Source organism: Symphodus melops (assembly GCF_947650265.1).
Source record: "Symphodus melops genome assembly, chromosome: 6".
Lineage (NCBI taxonomy): Eukaryota > Metazoa > Chordata > Actinopteri > Labriformes > Labridae > Symphodus > Symphodus melops.
Window position 1 is genome coordinate 15,692,128 of NC_136696.1, and position 22,442 is coordinate 15,714,569.

General features: G+C 41.3%; 1 protein-coding gene across 3 annotated transcripts in view; it reads left to right on the forward strand.

Annotated features, from left to right (window-relative positions):
- Positions 1-22,442, forward strand: part of sema4ba (sema domain, immunoglobulin domain (Ig), transmembrane domain (TM) and short cytoplasmic domain, (semaphorin) 4Ba) — a 47,387-nt gene that overhangs the window by 10,354 nt on the left and 14,591 nt on the right. For all 3 annotated transcript variants that reach the window (XM_079345892.1, XM_079345893.1, XM_079345891.1), the window contains exon 2: positions 13,530-13,918. In XM_079345892.1, the coding sequence (XP_079202018.1) occupies positions 13,801-13,918 (118 nt within the window). In that variant the 5' untranslated portion in view covers positions 13,530-13,800. The remainder of the gene's footprint in view (positions 1-13,529; positions 13,919-22,442) is intronic.

The following is a 22,442-nucleotide window of genomic DNA, read 5'->3' on the forward strand; positions in this document are numbered from 1 at the left end:
GAACAGCTCGGTCTGAAGAAAGTCTACCAGACCAGAATGTCAGAAAAGCAGGTTTCCATCTGCTGAAACCTTTTAGGAGTGAATGTGCCGAAGTTCACAGACCCTGGTGCTACATTTCTACAGTCAGGTTCCATGAAAAGCTGCTTCAGGGGAACAACATCGTAGTGTCATTAAATAAGTGTCATTAGAACCTCAAAGAGTAAAAGTCGTGCTTTCATACATGTTCTGAATTCAGGAATGTTAAAGTCTTCTTATTGTGCTGCATTCATCTGAGGCTTTTTTTATGATGCTATTTTTTTAGGTTACATAATTCGTGATTTCATCGCTATTGCTCTTTTTTTTTTGTATTTAGCTTTCATTGATTTACTTCTTCAAGGCTAAAACGAACTTGAGCGACTTATAATGAAAATGTGCATAACAATCAGTGGATGGAAACCCGCCTCCAGACACAGATTCTCTTGAACAATAAGCCAACGGGACCTGAATAAAAAGACCAACTCTAGGCTGAATATTATCTGTCTCAGCTGTGACGGAGAGACTTTTTGTTTTCTCGGCCTCGTAGTTGGATGTTCATCCGTCTGATGCAGGGGAAAAGCCAGTCTGTGCTGACCTTGGCCTGCTGTTTTCTTTCGGGTTGATCCACAAAGAAAACAGCTGGCAGTTCGCATTCTGGACGCCGGCGGCCTTCACAATGAAGCGTCTGTATGACTCTGTCAGAAAAGCTTCGGCGTGTTGGTAAAAGCACGGTGCCTGTACTATCAATCCAGACTTTTAGACTCAAATCTAGTTTATGTGGCGGTAGTTGTACGCAGAGACAGCCAGAACATCAGGCCTGCACAGTGTCGCTGGAGCAGTCAGCTGTGTCTAACGTCTACGAAAAAAGGAAACTAAGCAGAAGGATAAAATGATGCTTCTGTCTGTCGAACAACTTGTTGCAATTTACTCAATGTGTTTACAGGAGAAATGACAATGACACAATAAATCCTACTCTTTTTTTTCACAGCTTATTCCCCCATGCCGGCCCCAATGCACATGTTTCCGTTCTGTCAGCATATCCCAAGGGCATTTTCCCAGCATTAGGCCACTCTGATCCTTCTCCTTCATCTAGACAGGTTGACTCTCTCCCTGTCATTGGGTCTCTTGTTTTTTTCTTTTTCTCTCTATATGGTTTTGTTTCCAATGAAACAAATACAATATTCTTAAAGCAAAGTGTGTTTGATGTTACAAGCTCTGATTTGGATCAAACTTTTTAGCCCCGACTAATATTTCTCGCAGAACTCGAGGTATGTTTTTAAATTTGAGCCAACAATCGTGTGTTTCCTTTCAAGACGAGAGCCATGCTTTCAGCAGTGTCTCTTCTGATTACTCCGCAGGACAGCAAAATGATACAGACTCAGAGGGTTTGCATTGAAAGTATCCATTTCTCTTTTTTATTTTTTTTTATTTTTAGGAAATCTTATTTTGTTGCCATCAAGTTAATTTGTTGACTGCAGATGAAGAAGGACAGTCGTCCTCTGCTTTATTTATCTTGTTTGGTTGTTGGACTGAGTCATGTCAGTTAAACGTATCTGACATGAGGTCTTGTCTTCCTGTCACATGGTCTTCATCAGCAGTTTGGACAGTTTTCTTGAATATTTTTTTGTCAATGTTTTTTTCTTTTTCTTTTTTTCATGGTCTAAAATGGCGAGAATTCAAAGTCAATTTTTAAACTTTGGAAAGAGCAAATGACAGTATTTCCTCAGTCTTTCATTTGCATCATATGATCTCAAAAAAGTGACTTTATCTCTGTTTGTGCTGACTTAAATGAGTAAGTAAGGGTTAATCGCTGAGTTGGGGAGGGTCGGCCTGTGGAGTGGCCATCTACTTGTAACCTAAAGGTTAAATACAGGCCTTCAGGGAGTCCTATTACTGTCTACTCACTGATGGGAACTCTGCAAACATGCATTCTGGGAGCACAGCGGGCTCCTCTGTTTATTCCCAGTCCAGCACTGTGCCACGATGTGGGAAATGACTGAAGACATGGAACATGGCCAGGACGCTGTGTTTGGCCCATGTCTGTCGGAGGAACCAAGCTCTGACTTTTAACCCTTGACGAATACGCACAAAAACAAATCACAAACATGAAGGCCTCTCGTGGAGCATTAGCATCTTATATTAACTCAAGTTATGTAAAAGTTCTCAGGAAAACGTGTGGATTAGGTTTACGTGTGTGTGTGTCAGCTTCTCATGTGCTGGTGTCAGAATCGCAAACTTGTCTTTTCAGGGGTGTGTTCCCATCAGCCTCCAACAAACACCTGTTCCGTTTAATAATAAAGTTCTATTTGAATCCTCTCGGCTATGTGTACGTTTGACCTGGGACCTGAAGGACGACCATAAGGTGTTGCGTACAGCAAACACGCATCAGGTTGTTGTTAGCGGTCGTACACGTCCGTGTGTTTCCTGACATGAGTCGGAGAGGAGTCCTGATTAATGGAATCCGCCTCTAACTGAGCCCTGTTAAGCAGCCTGTCCCTCCCCCACCGCTGTGATTTGATATCTTTGAGCATTCCAGGTTGTGCCCTTCACTCGGCTAATGGTGCCACTGACCCCTCAGACATTCCTGCCGTTACTCTGATCACAGGCGTCTAATTGCCCCACTGTAAACAAGCTGTTGTAATATGTGTTACTGTACGCTACAACCTCAAGAAAAAAAGCAGTTTACTCCAAAAAAAAAAAAAGATGCCTCTTGTTGAAAATAAGCGTTTCAGCACATCTGTCGGACAGCTATTCCTATGTAAACTTTGATGCAAATAGCGCTGGCTTGGTCACAAAGGCAACCTCTATCATGGGGTTGTATGTTTGCGTTGCTATACCAACCGCCAGCAAGTTTAATGCCTCATCAGAGCTCCTATTGGTGGTGTGAATGCAGAAAGAAAAAGCCCCTTGATTACATTCAGATTGATGGCTTTTCTCGCGGTCTTCATGAGACGGGAAGTTCAACGCAACACTCCTCGAGATCAGACCAGCTATGATAACACAGATCCTTGCACAGAAGCAAAAAAAAAGATCCTGTTTTCCTTTTTCATCATCATCTACGGACAGATCTGTGACATGGTAGCTTCATCTTTATTCCTCCAGTCCAAGAGATGGAAACAGAGATAGAGGAAGGGGGTTCGACGTAACAGAGACCACAGGACGGCAGCAGACTAAAAGCTTCCTGTGGAAGAGATGGAGAGTATAAGCCAGAGCTGGCAGACGGGTTGGCAGGGGCAGATGTTTTAGGTGAGAGGCACTGTAGAAAGCGCCGTGTGAATAATTCATCAGAACGGAGTGAAGATGTGATATATTAAGACACAGCACACAAACCGTCTTCTGGCCTCCTTCAGCACTTTTTTTTTTTTTTTTTTGCACAGCGCGGAGTGGCTGCAGGGCTCAGATCCCCTCTGCATCTCTTCTTTCTTTACTGGCAGTTATCCACTAGAGTCGGGCCAGCCGAGGAGACAGTAATAGATGTGCTGGCGCTTGGTCGAGCGAGGCCTCTAGACATCTGGAGAGGATGAAAATTGTTCAGAATGCAGGTGCAGTTTAAGCGCACATAACTGTGACTTTTCCCTGCTTTTTTTTTTTGTTCTCCCCCAATGACTCCTGCTCTGGTCAGTGAACGGTGCTGCTTTAGGTAGCAGAGGGAGGCATACACGCAATTCAATAGCAAAGAGAATCTGTCTTTTTGACACACGCGACTGAACAGTCGAAGAATCGTTTTACTGATCCTTTGAGAAATACCCAGAAGTCACTGCGAAAGAGTCCTTATTGAGACATAACGCTCACGCTCTGTCATGTTTTTTTGCATGACACTTCATGACACTATCATAAGAATCCCTTGTAAATCACAGATGTATTGAGATCTCCTGTTTTGAGAAAAACAGTGTTTACAGACTCGTAGTTTTTCCACATTTGTTTGTCATAAAAGCAAAACAAGTCCATCGATTCGGTCCCAGCTTAAGTGTCAAGTCACTGACCTCACATCTAAATAATATGATAAATGACATCCTCCGCCCCCTCACTGTGAGAACATAGATGTTTGTTAACATGACTCAGTTGCTTCGCCCGAACCACTTGTTCCCTTTTCTCAGTAAACTGTTCTGACGAAAATCAGCTCTCCTCGGTGTGGTTGCAACATCGTTGATCAGTCTTTCCTCTCGCGTGTGAGAAAGTGGGTGAAGTTTTCTGAGGGCTATGCTATGTGCTTTGATACCGCCGCGAAGAGGCTCGGCTTTCTAGTGAGAGATCGTTTCACCTCCATCTCTCCATGACATCAGCTTCCACCTCCACACATCCAGCTATAGGGGTCTGGGTGCTGTGCGGACGTGTCGAGGCTCTGATTGCATCTCACGCGCAATCGACCCGGTTTGCGTTTGTTCACTGCAAACAAAAGAGCGTGGAGTTCAAGTCTTCTTCGGAAGCCTTGATCATTTAAACAAACGTTTAAGAGCGAAAGAATGTCCTGAACTTTGGTTCATTTTCTACATCTCAAGTCTTTTTATTTTATTTATTGACTTATAACTTAAACAGAAAGGAACTCATTTACTCTAGCTGCAGTCATTAGCAAATCATGTGAAATAGGATATCTGCCTGTATACCTGCAGCCAAGCACACTGAACTCTGTCATCTGATAGGTTGCTAATCCCCTTATTATGCTTGTCTGCTTAAATTGAAGAGTCAGTCAGCCATTTAATCATCTAGCCTGGAGTTCAATGTGGGCCCCATCATTTTTGCTGCATGCTCGGCTGTTGTACAGTGCTGTTGTTAGAGAAAGTGGAAAAAGGGCAAGGGGAAAACATGTAAGGTTTAAATATTTTCTCGAATAAGACCTAAAAGAATAAACAATGCTGACTCGACAGATTTGCCCTTGACTGCCTGAATTAGCATAGCATAAAGCGTGATACTCATGATTGACAACAGTTCATCTCCCATGTATTGTTTACCACATGTGTTGACCTTGAAGGTCAAACCTAGTCGTCTTGGATGTCGAATGTCAATGATTGGAATTTACTCCAAATATCAGCACGCTAAAGGACTCATGAGATGGCTTGGATGACTGAGATACCAAGGCCCGAGTAACTCATGCAGACTTGGAGAGAGGAATGTGCAGCTCTCTATTGATCTTTGCTAAGTGAGGTCACTGCATGTGGGGGGCAGCTGCCCCACTCTGAGAACCCACATAAAAGGGGGAAGCCTCCCCCCTACAAACATATTCTAATGTGGTCTGTTTGTGGGATAAAAAGGTCATATCGAAGTTTGACTTGTGCTTCAGGCTGAAACAATGAATCCTCGAATCTATCCAGTGGCCCGATTTCTGAAATGAAGCTTCATTTAAAATCACGCTACTTCACAGCCCTGTTGAAAGGCACCAAATACTTAAACTTTTACGCTGACACAGCTTTTATTCCCCCCGCTGAGTTTTAATATCTTAACTGATACACTTCAGAAATATGGATGGTGTTGACCGATGCAACGCACATTCTATTATTCTGTTTACGAACGTCCTGTCTTTTTAGTTATTTGTATATATTATTATTAGATAACAGAGGGAGTTAGATAGATCGCCAATGGGAGAGAGGGAAAGAGAGAGAAAGAAACAGAGATGCCCTGTGAGCTCTTCTGACCTCTTTAAGTAAAAAAAACATGCATTTCAATCAGGTTGGTCAAAACTTTTGAGCGGGTAGTGTATACTTCTTACAGAACTCAAGGTATGTTTTCTGTCTGTTTGGGCTTTCAATATAGTATGGGTGATCAGATTTTTTCTGTGTTGGGAAATCAAATATGTATAACTCTCTGAGCAGAAGCAGCATTAGTCCCTGTTGATGAGATCGATGATGGAAAGATTGCAATCGTTGATAAGTTGTCTGACTTTTACCTGGGTCAAAGTAGAGCAGAGTACATGTCACTCCCGTATTAGTGGTTAATAATTTGTTTCTAATCTTATAAACTGCGATGTGAGAGTATCAGTCAGCCTTGTCTGCACTGTCACATTCTTTTTTTCTTTGTGTTCAAAGAGCATACTCTGAATCCCTCTTTGATGTCTTTTAACATACTGTTATATCTCATAAAAGGAAACAAGGGTATGTTAAATGGCAAGACTTACTAATGCTTCATTCAAATTCCTTCATAGTAGTTAATAATAGTTTTTTTTCCCCTCAAGCTATATCACAACATGTTTATGAATGTTAAACCTCTCTCTGCTTCCTGCAAGCTGGATGTCAGATATGTTACCTGAGCTCGAGGCATCATCGGTCAAATTGACAACTGCCTTTAAACATTTGTCAATAGTTTCATATTCAAAAGAGAGATCCAATAGATGACTGAACATTGAAAATCAAGCTTTTAACACTTGCATGCATACGTTAGTCTCTGTACTTACTTATGTTTAAGTGTAAAAAAACACATGTTTTTTTCTCAACTATCTGCCAAATACTAAAACACTCATTTGGTCACAAGCTGCTCAAAAGAGCAAAATAAGCAACAAACCGCTTTCCAGAGTTCTTAGCTGCCCAGCTAACTGGGCTAAAGAGGTTATTTAGTTGATGTCAGAGGCTGAGTCTCTGACATATTGTCATATGACATGTCCTGGTTTTGTCGGTCCTTTGTTGGTAGGAGATGAGTAATAAAAATATAAAATCTCTCCAATGGTGCTTTTCCACTGAACTACAGGTGAAGGGGATGTCCAACGGTGGAGCAATGAGTCAGTAAGAGCAGTAAAGAAGTTAACTACTTGCTAATTAATTTGGATGTAAGTTGGTGCACTTTGGAACCATTCAGGAGCTCGACATATTGATATCAATGATTCCTCCATATATTTTTAAGGCGCTCATGTTCTCTTGCATTACTTACAAAAAACCCCCCACTTGAACCTAAAAGTTTGACCGTGTGTGTTGTAGTGAGAGCGCTTCGTAGGCCGATAAAGCCCTTTGAGTTGTGTTTAAGGCAGGTCAGCGGGCTGTGATGTTGATGGACATGTGGACCATCGGACGTTCTGAGCCTTTTATCGGTCTCACACAGTGATGGATGTGTGCAGCACTTGCCCAGTGGCCTGTAGCCTGAGCTTCTGTCTAAGCTTCTAAGCTACTGGAATGCGTGCAGCTTCTTGTTGCGCACATCAAGGGAGAAGAGCCACGCTGCTTTGTTTACAGCCTTTCATGGATTCCACACCGGCCGAATCAATTTCAAATTTTTGTTGATGTTTAAGTAGTCCATGAATTTACATGCTCAGCAAATGTTGATGCAGTTCTTTACCTTGTAGATTAATCATCCTTGACAAAAATCTGGACAGTTACAGTGTCTGCTCTTATGCTGATTTCTGTGCTCAGATCATTTTATACCTAAATGAGAGGCGAGATCCATTAAAGCACATTCTCAACAACTCTCTTTGCATTTGAGTTTATAAAGAAAAAGCAACATATAAATCACATGTCCTTAAGAGCATCTAATGTGACACTTTAAAGAAAAGGTCTCATGTGGATGCTGTACAAGCGCCCGCTCTATAGGGGCCTATTTAACTCACTAAAATCTGTTGTGATTATATGGCAAACAAGAAAAGATATTGAGTATAGAAGTGAGTGCTTCAGCAGGCCTGACCTACTTACAGCAGCCAAGGCTCAAACAGCTTCTCACCTGTGTCTCTTAGCTGCCAGGACAACTCGTAAAAAAAACAGGCCTCCATATATTCAAAACACTGAAGTGAACTATCTAATACTGTGTTTTTATATCTCTCATAACAAAAGTCTGTGATGAATGAACTTCTGTTAGTAGACTGGACTGCAAATGGTCACATTTCTTTTTGGCTGGTCCCAAACTGAACACTGTTACACAATTTACTATTAAGTTTCTGATGGAGGCTTGTGTTAGTTCAGGCAGGCCACAGAGTCATGCACTATTATCGTGTCAGAGTTCTGGTTCAGCTGATCTCACGCAAGCCCTCATCAGCTGATGGCCAGATGGTCTGATGAAAGCATCCTATTGGCCAAACAGTTTTTATGCAGCCATATTTAAACTGCTCCAACATGCTTCTTTTCTCCCTCCATGTCGCATTTGCATCCCTCCACCTCCCCTGCTCCTCCTTTTATGCTATTCTGACTTAATCAATGTCATGCTTGTCATTGATGCTTGCTCATGGGGGGGTGCTGCTTATCTTTCTGCCTTATAGCTTTCCTTGTATGCACGGGAAGGACAGGAATGTGTGCTGTTCCTGCCTAATGCTTTCCACGTAAGCATGTGGAAGGGCAGGAAGATCCCTCAGAGCCATACGGCTAAATTTAAATAATTGCATCAAAATCTCCATTTTGACAAAGTGATCCTGACTAAACTGTACATGACTCTGCAAGCCACTGCTTTGTATTAATAATGCTTAAAATAGAAGGAGAGCCAGACTCTAAAAGAATGAATATACTCTGCTCATAAGTATTTGTGAGGTTAGACTGAAGTAAGGTTACATTTATCAGAGATTGTATTAAAGTTTTTATGACGAATTCCACCTATTTGTTGTTAAATATGTTTCCATCATAGCCCTGAGGCCTACAAGGTGAATAAAAACGACTGAACTTTAAATACTGTCAAATACATAAGTGATCCTATCCTAAGCCAGAAATGTGACATCTGCCCAAATTGAATGTGGGGAATAGAAAATTCCACTTTGTTCAGAAAACACTAGATTGTTGAAAAGTGAAATAAATACAGAGGGAGAAGACACAAATCTCCTTATCCTTAAATACAAAACATGTTTAAGGTGACTTCTAGCTTCATTTGAGAATATGATGAAGTGGTTAGAAATACAAAGTGAGAAATGTGAATAAGCGTATTAGCTCCTATACCTCAAGTACTCTGTCCTTTTTGCGCTTCAATGTCCTTTTGTGTTCATGCCACGGAGACCTTTCTGCTCTTTTTTTTTTTTACACACTTAGGTCCTGATAGTTAAAGCAGCCCCAGCCTCAGAGCCTGCTCTGCTACTTAACATTTCATCAGCAAGCTGCTTCTGCTGCCTCCACATCTGCTATGGAAATTTGCACAGAGGGGAAATGGAATGAAATGGAATATCATTTCAAATAGTTTCACTCCTGAAACGGGCTTGATTTAGACCCTTGTATGGGTTTCAAAGACTGGGATGATGAAATGTGCTCATCCACTTTCACAGCAGTACTGTGTGTGTTTCTGTTATCTATCAATACATTCTTAACTTTAAATTGGGGATGTTCGAAGAAGTCAACGCTTGTGATAAAATTCTCAACCTCTGACCATGTGTCACATTCTCCAGAGGAGAAGTGGGCTTGATGAATCCAACTCCCTTGAACCTGAAGTTCAAATTTTCCCCTATCTCTGTTCAATAGTTAAATACCATTTTAATTAGGCAATTAAAAGTCTTTGGAACAGCATATGGTCATAATTACTGCTGTATGGTTCACTCAGGGAAAAATGAGCCATTAATTATTCTTTGCTGGGTCTAAGGATTGGGCTTTAAATGGATCGGGCAGGAAAGAGAGGGAATTTCTCCTCCGACTTGAGTCACCTCATTAGAAATACAGACTTCTGAATAACTATTGAATGGGGAGCACTACGGGGTGCCTAAGCTATTTGTGAATCAATTTGTATCTTTCTAAAGTCCCTCGTAAGTTGTTAGGAGCTACGAGCTACTCAATTAGTGTTTTCATCTATTCACAAAACTGTGTGCTTTATTACTTAATGATAATGATAATAATAATAATAATAATAATAATAATAATAATAATAATAATAATAATAATGCTTTATAACAATACAAGGAAGAAATAAAAGAAGAAGGGTGAGAATTGAGTTTGATAGTGCTTGTAGGCGAGGTGAAAGAGGTGAGTTTTTTAGGGATTTTGTGAAGGTGGTGAGTGATGGGAGGAGTCTTTTGTGGGTTTTTTTGGAAGTTATACAGGATAGTGATTATTTTTTAGATTTCCTCTATTTTTAATGACGTTCAACCTTGATCTCAGTATTTTGTAATTTTATGCCTGAATAAAGTTTCCTGTCATTTGGATTTGTCACAGAGTTCTTTGGAACTTATACCTGACCTCTGCTACGGTTCCTGCGCTGTCTTACACAGGAGATAGACATCTGAAAAATGTGATGAGTGGTCGAGAGATAAGAAGAGGAGGCAGAAAGGTGCGTGTCGAGCTGTTTCTACGCTGCACTCCCACACCACCACTCTGCTGATGAACAGCCACTCTTAACATTGTGTCCTTGTGTCCATTAAAGCCTCTTCTGACATACAATGCCCTCCACTTCTCACATCTGCTCCTTCACACATCTGAGAGTCTTTTAGAGATGTGGAGGTGTGCGTGTGTGTGTGTGGAGGAGGGGGGGGGGGGGGGAGTGGTGCTGGTAACAGGTTGAAGGCCACATCTGGGAACATGTGACATGGTTTGTCTGACTGTTGTGATGTAGTTGGCCTGTGTACGTAGGTGTACGTGTGTGTGTGTGTGTGTGTGTGTGTGTGTGTACAAGGTGGCCACATAAGGTGACAGGCATGCCAAGAGGTCGTACTTATCCATCAACACTTTTCCAGTCAACAGGCTGTGTTTGAAATCCAGCAAGCCTTGACTCCTCCCATTCTTCTCAGATGTCAATGCTAATGTTGGTGCCACCTGTTTCAGCAGTACGCACTGCTGCTATTTATAACACACACAGTCGTAGAAGCAGTGCTGTCATTGGATGGTCTTTGCTGTTCAGTGATATATAGTGATCGTTTTAGTGTTCACCATGAGTTATACTACTGGAAATGACTGGTGTGGAGGGCTGGGAATTTCCTGTTGGGTTAAATATACAACTTTTTCTCTCTTGTTGACAATGATTTTGCTCTGAAAGATTTTACTGGGTAAAAAAAAAAAAACGCCCAGAAGAATGCTCTTTACACTTTACAAGGACGCTTAATATAGTTATAGTATTATAGTATAAGTTATAATAACTTGGACTAATCACTTTAATCTCTTCACCATAATGCGTGTGTGAATGAATTAGATCTCTTGCACATAGAAGCTCCTCCCTTCTCCCAGGAAAGCTTTATTCAATTTGCTCTCCCACCTAAAGTAATTATATGCCCTTGAATGGCAGTCAATTGTATTGCTAATGATTACTTATATAAATGAGTGGCTAATTGCCTCTGTACTGTCAGTCAAATACTGACAACTCTGTGTTTCACCTGATTATTTACCTAGGTGATTTTTAAGTGTCAAATCAGCCCCTCTTGGAAATCTTCATTTGTCATCCTCACTTACTGTCCCGTATAATCCAGGTAGGAGATGCTCAGATTGATATTGTTGATTCATTCTTCTGAGTTGCCCTCAGTTACATGCCTGTTGTTCTAACACATGACGGATCACCTAATCCTCTGATTGATGGAGGGGGTCATGCTGTTTGACACAGATCGTCAGGAAGCTTATGGACATTCATCAGGACTCTAAAAACTACTCGGCGTATGCTAAAAGATTTCTGGGTGGAAAACAAACCAAAAAAAACCAATTCAAGTTCTGGAGTGTTTCTTTCATACACCTGTTGCCCCACCTTTATTACACTCTATATATCGCTGCTTGTTTGATGCCTCTCGTCCAATCAGGCTCTCAGGTTGGAGGCAACTGTTTCATACACAGACATGAAGAGCAGTGGTAAATATCCTGTCCGTTGTTAATGTAAAGTTGTGAACTATTCAACAGAGAAACAAACGCATCGATAATCCCTTGAAGGTAGTGACTTAGTCTTGTGGAAGACAATAAAACCAGACGTATGCTTCTGACCCTCAGTGTGTCGTATTTTGTGCTAAGAGTTTGACATGTGCGATGATTGTGTCAGACTTGATGTGTGGCTGGAGGGAGTGTATGGGGAAACTCCAGGAAGATTTAAGAGGAGATCATAGACAGCGAGATGGGAGAGTATCATCCACAGCCAGAGCACACTGTCACGTCTGTGTAGGGAGTGAAAGGGATGATTCAGTTTATGCATCACGCAGAGAAGAGCAGTGGAGTGCGGCGCTGCATATAGATTTCTGCGCTGTCAGAGGAGTCCTTGTTCTCTCGCTCACGCCGAGTCGAGCTCCCTCCACGTACCTCAGTCAGATTCATCTCGATGCATGTGGGGCCTCTTTTTTTTTCTGACTGCCACACGAACCCAGAATTAATGTTAGCTTCACTGGTTCTCGGTCAAGTGGTGTCTCACTTTGAACCGTTCCACACAAAGCACACTAATGATGTCTATTACATATTACAGTCCACTGACATCGGGGAAGCTGCTGGCAGGGGGCATCACCACACACACACACACACACACACACACAAAGTCAGACAGTGACCCAGACTGCAGCTTTTGAAAGGAAAGGCTTAGTAAAACCTCATCTGCTCTTGTCATCATGATCATTAAGAGTCACCGTATGCTGCCTGTATGTTACAATTATATATTCTTCAGATATCATTGATTATCATTTTCAACTTTTACAATTCTGGACAGAACGCAAGAGACGAACAAACTAAAAAAATTTTTGATCTGTAAGCTCTCCTGTTGAATTAACTTTCTGTATTAATTTTGAAAATCTGTATTTGTACCCGTCCTTTTTATGGGGTTAAAGATGGATAAAGAGTTGGTGTCAACTCCTTGCACTGCAGGGATCAGTTTTGATGAGAGGAGGAAACAGCAGGACTACTGTATTAAAACAAATCTAACCAATCTCCTTTAGCTTCACAGACTTTTATCTAAAAAAAAAAAATAATCCTTGGCAAAACCAAAAATCCTTGTACAACCTGTGGGAATCCAAACATTTTAAACTATCAGTGGTTAAAATGTATAAACACCATTTCTCAACACCAGGGTTCAACTGAGGAAACAGTGGGGCAGAAAGTCCTGTAATTCCTGTAATATGAGCAGTTAACTGGGTGTCACCCCATTTCATTGTCTTAAAGCTTTAAGAAAGCTTTCCAATAAGTCTCTCCCTTCTTTTCTTCCCTGTGCAGAGCACAATAGAGCAGGTACGAGCTGTTCAGATGTGGAGATAAAGGCTTTTGAAGCACAAGGTTGTTCGTCAGTATTTGATAGTATCAGATTCAGCTGACCTGAGCGTCGTGGAAAGCTCATTCGTGTAGTATTCTGCTAATACTCACTGACTCCTAACCCCTCTGAAGAAAAACAAACAGCAATGAACAGCACCATGCAACCTCAGTTCTCGTGTTGAGTGCTAAGGTCAACTTAAGCTTTGCAAACAGAGGTTGCAGACTGTGATTTCATCATGTGGGTCTTGTATATATCTCATTTTGTCAGAAGGAATGAATCTCTCTTCAGACCGTCAATGACAAGAAAAAACATTTTACAGACACTTTTGTGGAAGCCTTGCAGCTGTAAAAGATGCTGCTAATATAGTGTACCCATTTTTTAGGAAGTCACCGTGACAATTTACAACCATTGAGCAGTGTTAATGCTGAACAAGTATTTTTAGCATACAGTATACATTTTCTTATAAAAGCAAACTAAATGTTAATCTGTCATCTTTGCAGATCACAGTTAAAGCCCTGTGCTGTCGCGTATGCATGGAGGCTGACTGGTGGAGGCTTTCTGTCCTGTGCTGAGGTCACTGGCCGTCACTTCAAACCAGCATCGTCGTCTACAGGCCTGAAGGAGTGCAAAGGCCTGCCATCCGAGGAGCCTGGAACTGCATGGACAGAAGGAAAACAAACAAGGCTTAAAAAAAAAAAGGCGAGCTACATGAATTCCCTTAAATCCTGAAAGGCAAACACTGCGAGTTGGCTGGCGGTCCTGAGGGGAGGCATGTGGACAATGAGTATGGCTTGGCTCCATCTCCCAGCCTATGTTGTCCTGCTTGTCTGTTGCCTTCACACAGCCTTCACGGAAAACGATGTCACTCCACGCCTCTCATTCCCCTACAGTAAGTCTGACCAACTTTTTTTTAATTACAAGCAACACGCCAAGTATGTTTTGGATTTTTCTCCTAAATGATGTCACATGGAGGTCATCGCTTGATCACATGATTACATCACCCAAATAAGTGCAAGCTAGTGTCGTAGACTGGGCTGGTCTTGGTTTGAAAAGAAAGGATGGTGTCAACTTTGCTGCTTCCCTTTTGGGCTTTGATGGATGTATTATATATGCACAGCTGTTCTTTGTGAACGATCAATACTCAATATTGTCCCTACAATACACGCAACACAACCTTATACTGTATGTATATTGTGCACCAGGTCACAAGCAACTGTTTATAAAGTTTGTTATAAAGAGATAATCCCCCAGGTGACGGTTGCTAAGCAGTGGTCGTACAATAAATGTATTTGTATTAAAATACAGAGAATAATTTCAACTACAAAATGTAGTTGCAGACTTAATATTATCCAAATGACTGTCTTTAACCCTTGATAATCATAGTGTTTAAATGCCTTAGCCGAAGCAAACTCTGACTTTTTCACAACTTGAAGCACATAAATACATCTTTGTACTCAGTATGGGGACTTGCTTAGTCGATGTGCTAATTTACAATAAGCCCATATATGTACTGTATAGGTTGGAGGTTGGAGGGGGGGTAAGCTGGACTTCGAATTCCTCCTGATGTGTTTTATCTCTGTTGCAAGTGAAAAGCTGTTCAGAGTACAACTGTCTAATCTGAGAACTCATTTATTACAGACGGTAAACATAAACAGGAAGAACTGCGATTTGTCAAACTCTCCCTCTGTCCTGCCTGACCGGTTGAGCAATTTCCAGTTGTCTCCTTGTTGATCAACTTCTGCATGTTAAGTGAATATCAATGCACCTCATGTGTGTCCTTTGTAAGAGCTCAAAGAATTTGGACGGGTGAAATGGTGTTTGTCTACAGCATAATGTTTTCAAATCCATGTAAATCCACACGGTGAATGGCAGCTCCATCAGCGCGGCCCTGTCGAGTACCTACAGGTCAGACGTAATTACAAAATGAACAAGCCTATTGTGCTGCGACTTACACAGTCTCACTGCACTGACAGTTATTACTGTTATATAATGTGTTTTTCAGTGAGCTTGCACTCGCCATATTTCACTCTTCTAATACGTTTTGCACCATATTGACATTGTACTTGCCTATTCACACGGTATCTGTGCATCAGGATTTACAGTATGTCGTTTTTTTTTAGAGAATGCACCAGTGCATTTAGGATGACACAATAGATTAAGATCTGTTTAGTGCGTTTCTCCATGGTAAATTTAACAAAATGATTAATTGCGAAGATCAATGCGGGCGTTTAATGATTAAACTGCAGTTAGTGACTCACATTCAGGCATCATTAACAACAGAGAAGATTTTGTTGACAAATCTCTGGCTGTGTAATCTTTAATAGATATGGAGACAACTTCCAGTTCTAACTTACTTTAAACCGGGCGAGCTTTCAAGCAGGTCTTTTCTGTCTGAGCATGTACCTTTCCCCGATGTCGGACCTCTACCAACAGGTAATCGCTCTCACCTGTCAGCATCAACAAAGCTCACACAGCTCGACCCCGACGCAGTGTTTCACAACAACACACCTCATCAGTCACTCACTGAAAAGACGTCTCACCTTCTCGTTTCTCCCAGTTGGACGGTAAGGTTTGCTTCCAGGGCATGCGGTCAGAAGACATGATGCAAACCTACTGGGCAGAGTGTATGTGATATGGATTTAGTATCCCAAAGCCAAAACAAAGAAGGTTGTTTTTTCTGTCTCTGACCTTTGTGCTGAGTCATGCAGGATGTTGCACAACTTTTACAACACAGGTATAAAACTCAACAAGGAGTCATTAGACGGATCTTGTTAAAGTCAAGGGATCATCTTGACTTCATAATTTACATGGCAGAAGGTTAGACTGTTCTCCTTGACACACTTTGCAAGACATTAGTCTGTAAAAGTGTGTGTGTTTAGTTTTGAATATAGGCCAAAAAACAAACTTCTTATACCGGATGAGTGTTTGCAGGGCCTGCTAATAGAGTTTGTCTTGCTGTGTTCTTGCTGGTTCTGCTACCCTGACATATTCCAGCCTTCCGCAGAAGGGCTTTGTCACATTGTGTTTACAGTATCAAAGCAGAAGGCAGAGCTGCAGGCGTCAGGGATCTGAACTTTATACAGCAGACACTGCCTGGTCTGGTCATGGTTTCTGGTCCGCTCTGTCTTAACTGGATGTCGACTAGCTTGACAGTTTGCATGTCTGAACTTCAGTTGTGTAGGCAGTCAAGAGCTACATATAACTTGACAAACTTTCCCTCCTTTTCATGTCCTCTCTGTCCCTTTGGTCCTCGCCTATGACTTCATGAAGAGGCTTATCTACCATGAATAATGAATGGGGATTTGTATGTGTTATAGTGTGAACACTCTTCTGGTTCTCATTATGCGCCTATCAAGGCGGATCATGGGTTCAAAGAGTCGAGCTTGCATCTGCTTTTCTTTCTGCTTTTGTTCCCCCGGCTTTAACACAAACCATACTGGACGGTTTTGTGTGCTGGAACACTATTTAATGGCACACCTAGTCTATAAGCTGTTTATGTTGACTGGCTTTGCCGGCTCAGCCCGGTTAGAAATCACATGGGATAAAGTCGTCATGTAATTTTTTGCTAAGGGGCCAAGCAACACTCAGAGCAAACCATGTTTAATTATTTATGAGCTGTCATGTCTGGAGGTCCAATCAACCTCTTTGAAGTTATTCAAAATGACAGCATTGTCAAGTGAGATAACAGCTTTGCAATAGTGTTAGTGCCACATTGCTCAAGAGCATATCATAGCAGCATGGATGCCTAAATACACATCACCTGTTTCAAACATGTGGAACATTACAGTGACATGAATTCTATTTATGATGATATTATTTTGTTTTGGTTATTCGATTTATTATAAACGATAATAAATATCAGTGCCTCAGACTGAATAAAGCATAATAGAAGCCTTATGTATTAAAATAACAATCATGAATCTTGATGAATAGTTTACATTCTTTTTTAACATCCTTAACCCTAACCCTTTTTTAGCTGCCTAAGTAAATAGTCAATATATTCCTGAAGAGATGTTTTGAATTTGATAAATGCGTCAGCAAACACAGTTTTTGCACATTTCAGTTTTCACAACACACTTTTTTTTTTTTACATCATTAACCATTTTAGTTCTAGATTGTTCTGTAGAATTCATTGACATGATCTACAAAGCTGTGTTCGCCTGTTGGCATCTCCAGTAATTTGCACTTCACCAACATGTGATTAATCCGTCAGCTAATAAAACAGGTTATTATGTTTCGATTGTACTCTGTTTGGCATCATGCGTTTGACTGACCAGTGTCCATCATTCTGACAGTTTTCAAGCCGTCACAGGACAGACCGTCGATCATGATTTATCCTGATATTTACGACGCCTACTTTGTCGAATCAATCACAGAGCAGTTTGTAAATCCCCCCCCCTTCAACCCGGCTCAGTGTCTCTGTAGAGTAAATACACAGCATGCAGTCAGGCTGCTCAGGTCAGAGTGCCGCTGTACAGTCAGGAACATGTCACGACCCCATATACACTCTTTGTTCTTGATGCTCCAGCACTGCTCAGAGGAAGAGGTCATGGTGGGTTCCTGATAAAGCAGCAGCAGCTGCTTTACATTATGCTGGTTAATCTGGGGTCAGCTTTTGTTGCTCTCTGCCCAACAGATCGCCCTGTCAACTTTTTTTTCCATGGGAAAAGAATTCCTCAGAGCTCTGGCGCAGGCTCATTTGCAAACTGCAGTTTTAATAGATTTCAAATAGGGTGTTTTATTTAAATGTTAACAGATGCATTAGCTCCTGTCTCCAAATGAATTGCACCACCAAAGCCTTTTATTGCTCGTCCCTGCTGTGTGAAATACGTAAGGTACTTCCATTCCGGCATTAAGAGCATTTGAAGCATTAACAATAAGACTTTCCAGCCTCTGCTTCCTGAAACTGTGCTCAAAATTGCCACTAATCTCAGCATCAGTGTGGTGCTGCGGGGACAATATCCTGCTAACAAGATGCAGCCCCACACGTTAGCAATGCAAACAGCAGGTTCACAGCTTGCCTAATGAATGTCCCGGTGAATTGACCCTGTTCCCCTGTTGTTTTAATGCAGTCCAGATGCTTCAGTCTCTGTCCTTCAGCTTTCCAGGTCTGCTCTCACAAACAATTACCCATTCAGCAGCAGCTCTTGATAGGTGGTTCAAAATGACTTGGGGATAATTTAGTCAGCTCACCAGTGTGGTCTGTTTTCTGTCACCGCACAATGTGACAACAGTGGGTACTGCTCTGGCACTGACCCAGTGGGATTCATGCTGGCCATCCAGCCTCCTGTCGCAGTGGCCAGGGCCTCGATATAAGCAGTGGGTCCTTCCTAATCAATTCTTTAAGCAATTGGATGAACAAACTTTCATCTGTTCTGAGACTTGTCTCTGCTGTCTGCATGAAGAAGTTCTTCAATATTTCTCTTAAGTGTCATTTCTATCTCTGGCCTTTACTTTAAACAACAATTAAATCACAGTTCCCCCCCCCTGACATCAAGGATTAATGTTACATTTCGCTCTCTGTTTTCTTTTTGACACATTCTGTCTGGATGCAGGGTAAAAATTACATCTATCTGTGATTGTGCAAAACACTGGACTTAGGCCTCTCCTTTAATTCAGATGATTGAAATCCCACTTATAATGTATGACATTGACTCATAGGTACTATTCCTAAATAAATTCCAAGCTAGTGTCCTCCTAGCACGGTTTATTTCGAAAACTGTCAACTTTAATGTGCTGGGAACAAAAATGCTGCCAAAAATGAAAAGAAACAAGAATGCACACGTGTAGGTTTATGTGGAGTCATTGATTGGGGGTGTGACTCGTCGCCTACAGTACGTAACAAAGAAAACAGATGCTTGTCACAGTAAAGGTACATTTGAGGGGAACACATCACCTGGATTTTTGCAGCTGAGTGCTTGATAGAGGCATACACAACCCTGGGACAACCTCTCTCTAGCTTGACAGCCGTACAACACAACCTATCAAGGAAAGTGTTGCTGTAAAAATAGACAGTCGGAAAAATAACCGAGGAATCGAGATAAAATTGAATCAGGATAAAAGCACATCATCCCTGTTGTATTGTTTTTGGTCACTTGACTGAAAAAGGGGCATCTGACGGCCCTTTAAATCGACCCATTAAGAGTCTGAGATTTTCTCCTGATCTTAAAACAGTGATATAGTAAGCGTTCCTGGTCATGTACTGCTGAACTTTAAATCCACTGACACTCGTAAAACTTTAAGACCTGTCACCTTGACATTTAAGTTGGAATTTCTTATGCTGACATGTCTTTATGTTCCATATTTGCATTGACAGACCACTTCTAAACAGGCTCTGATCAAGTTGAATGAGAAATTTGGTGTAAAGTAGTTAGCCATTGATTTACAATGTATTTGTTTGCATCAACATTGCCATGCAATTCTTCAGAGATTTAACAAGAACGTGTGCGTTCACTGAGGTATGCAACTCTGTGATCTCCTGAAAGAACAGCTGTAAGAGCAGATAAAGGAAGCCCCCTGATAGAGGAGGGCACTGATTGAATCAGCCTGTTACAGCTGCCCTACAAAAGAAAGTTCTTAGATCTCTGTCACCAAAGGACAAATTACTCTGCAGTTCCTCTCTAGAGGGAGAGTTCTCAGCTTTTAATTATCCCCCTACTTTTTAAACCATCAGGAAATCAGCTGTAAAAATGTAGGATTCCTTTAAGCCCAATATAATTAATTTCTAAATAGATTAGCATGGCAGTCTAGGCGGGTGTTTCAATCCATTTAGCAGTGTCATTTGCAGAAATTACTTTTAATTACATAATAATGGCAATGATCTTGTATTGCTTACAGCTGCCAGAGTTTGAACGTTTGTGTGTGCTGTTCGTAGACTCCAAGAAAGGGTCATGGAAGTGCTGTGAAGCAGAAGACCTGCTCTGTCTGGATCAGAAGTCTGGCTGTGGTGACACAGGGAGATGTAAAGTCATCCCCTACTGCCTGCTGGTACCCTCTTTGTGTAGTGTTTTGAAGGGTCATGCTGCCTGCTTGACCTCTGACCTGATTTAATTGCAAGTCAAACAGAGACAGAAAAGTGGAGAGGAGAGGATTGCTATGATCTGCTATGTGCCTTTAGGGTGTTAAACCTGCTCTTAGTTTTTGGGTGCGATTTAGCCTTTAGCTGGTCATTTTTGATCTTAAATGTATGTTGGATATCTTGAGACAACATCTCGGGGTTGAGAAATTAGCACCGTAAAACATTGTTTCGTCTTTTCACTTGAAACATTGAACTTGTATGAGGTGGTCCTCTGTTTCTGAGTGCTGCCATCAGCATCTGGCAAAGATTCGTGCCTCAGTCCCCAAGCGCACAGGTCCATTTAGGTAAGGTCAAATACTGATCCTTAACCGATAAGAATGAGAAAGGTCTGCTGTGCCTGAGTTTTAGTGTAAAGCGTGGCTTTTGTGTTCACAACAAAACCTTTTGATTAGTAATAGGAATACAATACTGAAAAACTATTGAAACAACAAAATGACCACCCAGCTATTGAGAAGAGTCGCAAAACACAAACTTTAGGTAACTGCAACTTGAAGCATTGCTGCTGCCAATCACAAATCGCCTTTTGATGTCCACTTAAGTCCTGTTTGTTCGCTCCTTATTCTTTATGATCTACTCTTGGATTTAACCTCATTTGTACACAAGGACAAAACATTTGGACACATGGATAATTATTATAAGATGAGTTGTATGTCTAATCTCTTGTTACCTTCAGTGTCCTTCTATCCTGATGTCCTTTAAAATTTGACTCAAAAGGGCTACTTGTTCGGAAAATGATTTTAAGTTCATAAGTAGAAATCTTATGACAACAAAAAAAAGGAACAGAAGTCACAAGGCTCATGTTCATGCCCTAATCATAACCTTAAAAGACGTGACCATCTGTTCTTGGATACAAAGCTTATTGATGGTTCAGCTCACATGAAAGGCAAGCTGTTTTTTGTTGTTGTTTTTTTTTACTTAAAACAACAATATGTAGGAATTTGGTTTGGTGGGCTTTGGCGCCCACCTAAGGGGTCTGAGTGCAACTGCGCTGTCCCACTTAGACAACATGCATTTGTTTACAAGCAGATTGTGCGATGACATTGCGAGTAGCCAAACAACTATGTTGACTGACTGACAGGTCCAGGACTATTACTGGATTTTGCGCAAATGTGACTCTGCAAGCGTCTTGAGGCCATTATTTGCAAACTGTTGTGCATGTGGAGTATGTGTTTGTGTATTTAACTGTTGCCATGATAACCATGTGCTGTGGCTTAATTTGGCTACATTGGACAGGGTAACGCTATATAGGCTTTAAATGTTCCAATAGTAGAAAGCTAACTTAAAGATAGATAAGGAAAGAGATTACTTCAGGTAAAGCTGCTAAACATAAGACAACGATGACACCAGTAAGAGTACAGCCTAACGTTACATCAAAGTCTGAATAATATCTGCAGTACTCTGATTCTTGCTCGGTCACTCTCTCTATTACTCTTCTCAACTTCAGCCGTCACCATCTTCCTGCTCTTAGCCTTAGTCATTGTCTCAGTAAAACAGTAAGTGGATCATTTTTAAAACTGCAGGTAGTGTATAAACCGGTTCCATAAAGCATAGGGAATTCTCGCAAGATGACCTCAGCTTGCTGCCAACTAACATTGCAGTAAACAGGCAATCAGTCCGCAGTGTGGACATGGTAGAGATGCCATTCTCCCTGTTCAAAGTTATTGTGCTATTAACTTGACCTTTGAAACATCTATTTTAAGAAGTTTAATTTCCATAGTGTTGCTCTCATGTAAATTCTGCTGGTAGTTTGTGTCAGTATCTGGAGCAGGTCCGAGTTCTTTCACTCTTGCCCTGCCTCTTTGCTGCCCCCCTGACTGTTCCCCTCCTGATGTCCACCACAACATTTCTGGGGCTACATTGTCATAAAGCAGCCCCTCAGGATACAACCTCAAACAGACAGACAACAATTGAGGGGATTTTTAAGAGACTGTGGTGTCAGACAAGTTCAAGTAAGGTACACCCAATAGCTTGTGATGGCATTTGAGAACGGCTGCACGATGTTTGACCTCCATCAGTTTTTTCTATCTGGGTTTTGTGGTGTCAGGACTGTTTTGCTGCTTATCTGTCTTAGGTAAACTGTTAAGAATTTGTTGATTGGTTCAATTTAACATCACAACAAGTTCTGCCCTTAATTCTGACACCTTTTCAATTCATCATTGTGTTTTCTGGACATATCTCGTCCTGTTCTTGTGTGAAAGCATTAGGGAGTGTTTCGACAAATACCTTCTTTCAAAAATGAGAATGAAATATATTCTGCTTTGGTCTCCACCAAGAGAAATATATTTCCCTAATTTTTATAAGTGAAATGTCAGGCTTTAAAGAAAAATGAAGTAAA